This window comes from Pelodiscus sinensis, chromosome 24 (genome assembly GCF_052426305.1).
Source record: "Pelodiscus sinensis isolate ZL-2025 chromosome 24, ASM5242630v1, whole genome shotgun sequence".
Classification (NCBI taxonomy): Eukaryota; Metazoa; Chordata; order Testudines; family Trionychidae; genus Pelodiscus; species Pelodiscus sinensis.
Genome location: NC_143075.1, coordinates 10,748,150 through 10,758,058, shown reverse-complemented (window position 1 = coordinate 10,758,058; position 9,909 = coordinate 10,748,150). Strand labels below are relative to the sequence as shown.

At 40.0% G+C, this 9,909-nt stretch overlaps 1 protein-coding gene across 8 annotated transcripts in view; it reads right to left on the bottom strand.

Annotated features, from left to right (window-relative positions):
• Positions 1-345: 345 nt before the first annotated feature.
• Positions 346-9,909, bottom strand: part of C24H1orf159 (chromosome 24 C1orf159 homolog) — a 28,362-nt gene continuing 18,798 nt past the window's right edge. For all 8 annotated transcript variants that reach the window (XM_014575518.4, XM_025186664.3, XM_075906210.2 and 5 more), the window contains 4 exons: positions 9,587-9,721; positions 6,179-6,204; positions 5,647-5,677; positions 346-2,767 (listed from right to left, as the gene is read on the bottom strand). In XM_014575518.4, coding sequence (XP_014431004.1) covers positions 2,670-2,767; positions 5,647-5,677; positions 6,179-6,204; positions 9,587-9,721 — 290 coding nt within the window. In that variant the 3' untranslated portion in view covers positions 346-2,669. The remainder of the gene's footprint in view (positions 2,768-5,646; positions 5,678-6,178; positions 6,205-9,586; positions 9,722-9,909) is intronic.

Sequence of the window (9,909 nt, the reverse complement as noted above, 5' to 3'; positions counted from 1 at the left end):
TCACTTCTAAATTCAGGATAAAGGGTGATGTATTCCTTGCTTTAGATCCTCATAAATGAATGTTTATAATGGTTAAACAAGTTAAAGGGACACGTTTAACTGGTTTGGAGGCAAACAGATTCTCTGCAAGCATCAAGGAATTATGTCCCCTACCCTCTTATTATCCTGCTATCATATTGTATAACTGAACAGGAGAACTAGGGACAATTTTACTTTTTCCAGAAATCTGAGCTCTAGAAGACACAACATACCAAGTGAGATTCACGGATCAGTGATTTGCTTCCTGTGCTAAAGTTTGCCCCTTTCTTCCTGTGCATAGATAGGAAATACATGCAGGACCTCAACAATAGTTAAAAAGCTGAAAGGTGTTTATTTTGGCACAATTTAAAAATACCCTAGTACATTAAATATCCATCCTTTGTCCTTGAATTAACCATTTATAGCTCAAGATGCAGTCATCAAGTGTTCAGTAAAGCCAGTTGTATGGATAAGAAAACAACTCCACACTATGTATTTAACACAACAGTACAAAAAACCTTAAGCAGGTTCTGTCCAGTGATCCTGCTGGGTCAGACAGCATGAATGTAATCTAAGCAAGCTACAAAGCCCATGGAAATAAATTTTTCAAATACAACAAACTTTGACAGAAAAAGTTCCTGTTAGCAGTGAGAAATCTCAACTCTGTTTTAGGGATAAGGGAGAACAAATCATCTGGTAAGGGGCACTAACCTGTTACAGTGATGCACTTAAGAGTCAGACAGATACATACATGTAGCAGTGACATGGGCTAGTGACAATCCCCACACAGCAATGGAGAGAATGACCCATCAATGAGTCATGTATGGAAAGAATTGATGAGCATCTGCGCATGCAAGTATGTAGTTACATTGACAGATTCATAGGCAGAAACTCCAGTCAAAGCTGTAATATCTTTGCATTGTATCATTGCATAGTTACTTATTTTCCCTATAAGTTTAAGTTGCTTCTGACACTTGCCCCGTGCCTTCCTACCACCGCAAAATATCATTGGTATCAGAGGTAAATCCTATTGATACATTGAAAACAGACCCAAAAAAAAAAAAAAAACCACACTGGCAACACTGCCATCCTGGTTTGGGAACAGACAAATTATACAAATATAGTACTTAAGAATGGAAACTGCCTCTCAAACAGCCTGACTTATTGTGCTGTTTAGTTTGACAATTAAAACTAGGTTGGAATGTAATCAAAGAAGGGGATGCAAAGTTGTACATATATAGTGATTCAATATGTATGGCTACAAAGCCCTGCTTGTTCATGGCTTCATCTTTAACCCTACTGTCTTTGACCTCCCCAGAGGAAAACTGCAAAATGAGAGGTTCCATTCTCAAGAAATTCAAACAATTTACACTACATTAAAAAGTGCATAAAAATAGATATTTGATAAAAAAAAGACTAGCAGCTCCTTCCTGCCCCCCAGACATTACTGTACAGCTTTGAACAAACCTCTGACCACAGGCAGAGAAAGGCATCCGAGCCATGAGGTTTGCACTCTTCACATTGGTCTCACATTGGCCAGATAGTGCTATTTTAGCATTTTTAAAGATAAGAATCAATTGTTAGGTTCTTGAAATCAAGATGGCTACCACTAGCTGGTGACAAAAATCCACCATGTGTCATTTCATCTAGAGGACCCATTGTGGTTGTGAGGTTTAAACAAAGGCAGGTCATGTGCGGGGGAACTCAAAGGCTAAGGTGCAGATCTGTAGGCCTTATGCATGAGAATGGAGGACTAGATTGTTAATTCTTACTTGTGCTGGTGAGAACTCCAATGACAACTCTAATTGAAATGGATGTATGCAAATGTTCACCAAAGGGAATCAAGGTAGCTTAACCTAGCTTAGAGAGTTTGCCTTCCTATAGACTGCAACAGCCAAATTCACAAAACACTGGAGTGAGGAAAGGCTGGGTGTCTCAGTGGGGCAGAAATAGCAGCTTATCAACTACAAAGCCACAGTCAATGGATTCTCACGTAAGACCTGATCTAAAAGCCCACTAAATTCACTGGAAAAATCTCCCATCAGCTTCCCGGGCTTTAGATCAGACCCACACTGATCACAGTCTTCTGCAGTTAAAAACAATGGTCCTCTCTGACTGAGAAGCTGAAGATGCTTCTGAAGGCATGTTTTTGCATCAAGATGCTGCATGTAAAGTACATTTGTATTTTTCTGCAGCATTAAAACCATGGCACTTAGAATTAACATTTACAAACAGGTTCTTTAAACAAGCCCACCTCCTGGATTACTCCCCAAATTCTACAATGGACTGCTGCCCTGGGGGCTTCTGCTCTACAGCCTGAGAGCTGATAAGGCAGGAAAAAGGATTTTGTCAAAGCTGAAAGTGTTCTCAAAAAAGGCAGATTCTTTGCAGATTTTAGTGTAGCTTCTTGTTAGGAGATAAATGAAACCAAAGAGCTGGAAAAGTACTTCTCAGGCCCATCAAAGCGGTTCACAGAACTGGATAGGTCTTACAGTCATCAAGTTTGCATTAGTTGAACTCCTCTCTCCACGTTTGGCACAAACCCATTTGACACAGTGGCTCGGCTTGCTTACAGATCAGCTGTTCCTGACATTTCAGTCGATACAGAGAGCTTCTCCATATTTATGTAGTCCTCAGTTAAGTCCTGAAGGCTAAACATTGCTGACTCGGGTTTCTGCAGAAGGGACCATAGCAGCGGAGGTAGACATCACTAACGACCGCTCTCGTCTGACATAGCGTGGCTTTCGAACTGAAAAGGTTGGAACAGACACAGTTAACACCGGCAATTTAGTGATGGCTTCATGATCAATTCATACCTAAAGAGGTCAGTCAATGATCTCAAGGCACTTATCGTTATTCTAGAATACAGAGAAGAAAATTCAACCCAGAACTAAATAGTAAGACAGACCATTAATACACTCTTGTGAAGGAAGCACTGTAGTATCCTGTAAGCACCCAATTCAATAAGTAATTAGCGTTTCCATTATTATTTCCATCTTCAGCCTTAGAAAATGAGCTACATATTAACGTATTTTCCGGCATATAAGATGACTTGTGATGTTATAAAACATCCCCCAAAAATCAGGGGTCATCTTATACGCCGAGTATACAGGTGGCAGGGCAGCCCAGGCGCGCCGGGGCTGTCCCGCTGCCAGGGCGTCCTCAGAGGCTTTGCTCCCGGTGTCTCTGGTCTGCTGGAGACGGTCCCCAGCAGACCAGAGGCACCGGGAGCAAAGCCGAAGCGGCGGCGGGGTGCCGCGCTTCTGAGGCTTTGCTCTAGCAAAGCCTCAGAGGCGCGGGACCCCGCCGCCGCTGCGGCTTTGCTCCCGGTGCCTCTGGTCTGCTGGGGACCGTCTCCAGCAGACCAGGGATACCGGGAGCAAAGCAGGGGAGGCGGAGGGGCGCTGGGGTACAAGACAAAAACCTATCTTTTAACTAAAAAATTAGGGGGTCGTCTTATATGCCCAGTCGCCTTATACGCCGGAAAATACGGTATTCATGTTTTATACAGAAACCAAGGCAGAGAGGCTAAGGCACTTCACAAAAGTCACTCATTGTCAGACCCAGGGTTACAATTACTGGAGCTATCAGATTATATTTCCCTTGAGTCCAGAACAAATTTGGGCTTATCTACACTGCCACTTTACTGCGCTGTAATTTGCCCTCTCACGGGTGTGAAAAAATACCTGCCCAAGTGCAGCAAGACAGTGCTGTAAAGAAACTCCCAGTGCTGGTGCCATGATCACATTGCTGTGTTAAAGTGCTGTTGCAGCAGTGCTGCTGTGGCTGTGCTTTAAACTAATGATCTGTCTACACTTGTAAGAGTCAGCATGCTGCCTGCTGGAAGGCCTAAAATTAAGATTGTGGGAACATCTTAATTCTTTCTTTTTAGTTTTTTTAAAATTCACATACAAGCCACACTATTTACTTTCATCATGTGAGTGGGTGTTTTTTTTTTTTTGTTTTTTTTTAATAAACTGGCTTGTTTAATCCCATCCCAACTCCTGAAAACATTTTATCCAGTTCCTGAAGGCTTGATCAGTCTTCCTTTGAAGTCAATAGGACTTTTGTCATTGTCTTCAGAGTACACTGATAGAATCTCAAGAGTATCAAAACACCACTTAAAAACTGACCAGTCAGCCACAAACTTAATTTAGAACTAGAAACAAGCAATAAGGCAACATGACAGAAAAACAAAAAACCACAGCAGATACAGTACAGAACTGTTACATATAAACTATTAAAAAAAACCACAGGAAAGTTTTTGAAAAATTGACAAGTTAAGGAAACTGTTTCTATGCTTGTTTCATTTAAACTAAGATGGTTAACAGCAGCATTTTTCTTCTGCATAGTAAAGTTTCATAGCAGTATCAACTCAACGTTCAGTTGTAAACTTTTCACAGCACCACCATAACATTTTGTTCAGAATTACGAACAGTCTACATTCCCGAGGTGTTCATAACTCTGAGATTCTATTGTACAGCATGCATTCGTTTTTAGTAGTACCTGATAATCTAGTTATTTACCTAAAGAGGGCCATACAATTTGACACCTACATATGAAATAAGTAAATACAGCTTTGTAGTATTTGCAATGTCACGTGTCACTGAATTTTTTTTAACTTCGTATTGTTTTCAGAGATATTTGAAACTTGAAAGAGTGCTTACTTTTTATTTGACAAAGAGCGATTGATTTCACCCTCTCCAACATTTTGAGTGGAGAAATAGCCAATGTGGCTCTGTTCCATTAAGCTTTCTTGTTTGCACATCAGCCTCACTGATAGCTACAGCTTTTAGAACAATATTTATTGTTATTGGTGCTTTTCTTTGATGGCCTACGCGTCTGCTATTTTCCTGCAATATTCAATCAAGGTTTGTTAAGAATAAAGATATCTGTAGAATGGATTATTTAATTATACACTCAGCATTCCTTTCAACTATGTGTTTTGGGGTTTTTTTTGTTTGTTTTTAAAAGAGGACCAGTTAGAGGAGTATCAATCTAAGATTTGGGTCACTGCCCAAATGTATCATGCTTATTAAAATCTCTCTCTTCCCCCCTCCCCCACTTCTAGGAATCCTCAGTGTTCCAGAACTGAAAACATATCCCATGACCAACTATGAAAAAGCTGATAAATCATCCACTTATTTCTAAGCCATCTCTTAGCTGACAAAGATACCATTAAGGAAGCAGTGATAGTCTGGTGTAGCTGAAACAAAAATACAGGACTATGTAGCACTTTAAAGACTAACAAGATGGTTTATTAGATGATGAGCTTTCGTGGGCCAGACCCACTTCCTCAGATCAAATAAGGAAGCAGTATTTCTACTAGATAATATAGTTGTCTATGTTAAATACTGACATCAAATTAGAAAATGTTTTTACTACACGTCACACTTCTGTCTTCTGAACCAACTCTGTAGTTTCATTTCCAGAGTTTATTTTTGTTTTTTTTAACTTACTATTACTGACACTCCAACAATGAGACTTAGATATTTGGGGATATTTCTGGGTAGTTTTATATTTCTTGACTACATGACAAAGGAGGCAAAAAAAAAGCTACCAGAGTAAGTTGGAGGTGAAAGTAGTCAAGTTTAAAGATCCTTCAAACATGGAAAAGATAGTTGTTACCTGAGGACGTAGGTGGCGGGATCATTGATGCCTGCAGAACAGAGTAAGAACCAAAGTAAAATATAAAAGATCTTTGCACTTGCATTTTTTAATATGATAGAAATTAGAAGTGGACATTAAGATAATTATATTTAATAAGCAAAATGTCCTCACTTGTGCTAACAACTCCTTAAAAGATAACTAATATAATTTTAAAAATCTATTTTTTCATTATTAATGCTGTTTACTTTTGCTGACACCTGAGACTTGCTTTTTTTTTTTTTAAAGTCAATTCTGTGTCCAATTTCTCATAGGCTAACATAATGCTGCAAAATTCGGACTATAAAAACTGAAGGGGAATATCTGTTTTAAATGGTTCCAATTGGAATTTTTAAAAAGCAAGCCAGGGACAGTCTTGAGTTTAGATTTTGTAAAAGTTTCACTTCTACAAAATTCTAGATTTTTGGACCAAAAATTTGACCTGACGGTATCACTATAAATAATTAACACTATCTGAAATCTATTTATGCCCTGAAGAAATTATTTTACTTACTGTTTCACTGGGCTGGAGAACTGATGCTAAAGGGGAAAAAGAGAAACGGTTATTGTTCTAGAAGGTTGGAACCGTTTGCTTCAATCGCATATGTATCGTTCATTCTGAAGAATTTCTACAATCTTATAGACCTAATATTCCAACCAACACTCGAGGGAGAATTCTCTCTGTACTGCTTTGTGGAAGACATCAATTCGAGAGCATTTGGCAATCAGAACACGTTGCCCAGATGCTTTTGAGCATTAAGAACACAGGAGTCTCAAGCTCTCCAGGAAAAAAAGCTATTTTTTATTTTACATTCTTATTTCTCTCCATGAGAAGGGCCACTGGAACAACGCTTTACTTTGAAGGAGTTACCATAGAAGGAAAGCAGTAGAAACCAGCTATTAGTGCAAGAGGGCACCAAATAGCATGGAGAGAAGGATATAGCAGCCAGAAGCAGCATAAAAAACTGGGAGATACCAACCTTGCCCGGCAACAAAGCAAATATTAGCCAAGCAAAATAAAGTTTACCCTGACAGAAACCCTAAGGGTTACATCTACACTACAGAGAAGATTGAAGCTGTTGCTGTCAATCTTCCAGGGTTCAATGAGTGGGTCTAGTTAAGACAGCTAATTCGAATGGAGAGGGGTGCTCTGGTCAATGCTAGTAGTCCTGCTTCCACGAGGAGTAAGGGAAGTCAAAGGAAGAGTGTTCTCCCTTTGACTTCTTGCAGTGGGGACAGTGCCAAAAGTTGAATTAAGGTACTTCGACTTCAGTTATGCAATTAACAAAGCTAAGTATAGGGAAACCTGTAGTAGTAAACTCTGGGGAAAAACCCCACGGTTTTTACAAGTTCCAATAGTTTGTGAGTTTTCGTTATAACACCACTTTCTTTAGCACAATATAGCTTAGGGTTTAGGCATCTATTATTATTATTGTACACTTTACACTAAGTGGCACCAAATCCACTCGAACTGTGCTATGCAATTAAGCTATTGAAGTTACATGTGTTACTTTGATCTCATGTTCTTGCTTGTTTATTGCCTTTATTTACAGAATTCTGTTGACTGTCTTGTTTTGAATTGGCTCTATTAGAATCTAAATGGAGTGAAGGGGTATCGCACTGGTCAGTGGATGGATCTGGCTCCTTGTTGCAATGGTAGAACCTCTTAAATGGCAGCCACTGCATGTGATGTTGACAGGACTTGGGACAAGTAGAGAAATACAGATATAACCATTTTAAAACAAATATATAAAAATTAATGTAAGCCGACTCAAATATTTAATAGAGAGGTGGGGTAAAAATATTTTAAATAAATAAAAATGTATGTGATTTCAGGCATATAATATCTACAAACTTCCTCCCTAACCTGTCCTGGTCATGGAGCAACAATATACACATGTACAACAATGCAACTATTGTATGCATACTGTGTACCTGAAGAGACTGAAAAATTCAAGTGACTTCATAAAAGTGACATATTGGGCAAAATTTACTCATGGCGTAATTCTCCTGGCTTTCATGAGTTACTGCAGCGATGAATTTAGCTCATTACATGATAGCTGCACACCTGTATTTCAGATTTACATTTATTCCAGTATCATTCTACAAAAGCTGAAACTGAAGGTGGGCAGGAGAGAGCTCACCAGAAAATGAGAGAATTGCTACCGTAAAAGGTGACATTGCTCTCTTCCTGTGGGTCCCAAGTGCAACAGAGAAGCAAGTGTAGGGATTAGAACAGAAGACTAACCAGAAATCTTTGGTTCTGTTCCTAATTCTGCTGCTGCCACCTCCTCTTAGGTAAATCCCTTGTCATTCTCTGCATTAGTTTCCCTATTTTTAAAACCGGTATAATACAACAGTGTTGTGGAGCTTAATGTATGCAAAGTGCTTTGAGGACCTTGGATGAAAAGTATTATCATCAAATTCTACAAAAACACTGCCTGTCCAGATAGCATTGATACGTACCCCAGATATAGATAATTTTGTAGCATCTTATGTAAAAGTCTGGATTGTTGGACCCTGTGACTAATGCTGCACAAAAAGAAACAACCTGTGCATAAACTACATTGAAAATAGATACTTCTGTAGTGCCACCATAAATATACATAGTAGAGTGCAGAAGAAGTGTTTACTCAGTGCCTAAGAATGACCATACTGGGAGACCAAAGATCCATAGAATCATAGGGCTTGAAGGGACCTTGCGAGGTCTTCTAGTCCAGTCACTTGCACTCAAGGCAACACTAAGTATTATCTTGACCATCCCTGCTCTTAAAAACCTCCAGTGATGGAGATTCTATGACCTTCCTTGTTCAGTATCCTGTCTGCGACAGTGGACAATGTCAGATGATTCACAGGGAATGAACAGATTCACATGATCCTGCCATCTATTCCCAACATCCCTTTTTTGAAAAGGGTTGACCAGAATGGCAATCATTATTCAATGTGTGGGCATATAATGGATTTATATTATGATATTTAAGGTCTTATTCCCTATCCCTTTCCTAATGATTCCAATGATTGTTAGCTTTTTTGATGGCCACTGCATATTGAGTGGATGTTTGCAGAGAACTGTCTGCAATGATTCCAAGATCTTTCTTCAGTTGCAATAGCTAATTTAGACCCCATTATTTTGGATGTGTAGTTTGGATATTTTCCAATGTGCGTGACTTTGCATTTATCAACACTGAATTTCATCTACCACTTTTGTTGCCCAGTCATCCAGTTGTGTGTGATCCCTTTGAAATTCTTCAGTCTGCTTTGGATTGAACTATCTTGAGTAATTTTGTATCATCTACAAATGTTGCAACCTCACTTTCTCTTTTTCCAGTTCATTTATGCAGATGTGGAATAGCACTAGTCCCACTACAGAAATGTGCAGAACAGTTTACAACACCTACATTAAAAATAATATAGAACATGGAGTCATGGGTGAAGGTAGGGCTGGGGGAGGCAAGCCCTCAGCCTCACCGCCCAACCCCAGCCCTTCTGCTGAGGCACCACCTCCCATGGGAGCCAACCTGACTCCTCACACCCTCACCCTGGGAAGGTGGGGCAGCATGCCACACGCCCCAACCACCATGGGGAGAAGCATGGGTCGGCGAGTGCACCTCAGACTCCCCGGCCCCGGAGCACGGGGAGGGACGAGGACATGTGTCCCCAGCCTCCCCGGCCTAGAACACAGGGAGGGCAGGTGCTGGGGGCAGCAACACTCTGACCCCAGAATACCTACAGTCGGCGTTCTGGGGGGTGGAGTGTGGGTGGGGCTACACTGGTGGTTTGGAACATCTGTGCCTTCCCCCGCCTATTATACTGGAAGCCCATGCATGAAGCTCTAAAACATATGGAAAAGGTTTTGGTCTTCTCAAATTCTCAGCTAAACTGTAAATAAAACAAGAAACAGAATGACTTAGATACACTTTACCTTTGTTTCTTCTGTAGAACATATTTGGAAGTTTATTGGCACGTTTGAGGTAGAAGAATGAAGCCACAGATAGTATCAAGAATAAACTGATGAAGAATGTTCCCAAAATAAGAGAGGCTGCCACTTCTGGACCCCCTGTGAAACAAAAGGAAATAGCCTATAATTTACTAGAAATCCTTATAATACAAAGGGATTTATTCTTCCATCACTGCTATGGAGAATACAGAATAACTCCCTTACATTTAGATGAGAGAAGAACATTCCTTCTGTGTATCAAAACACCAGACACAAAGCCGCATGAAATCAAAATAGCTAGGAAACAT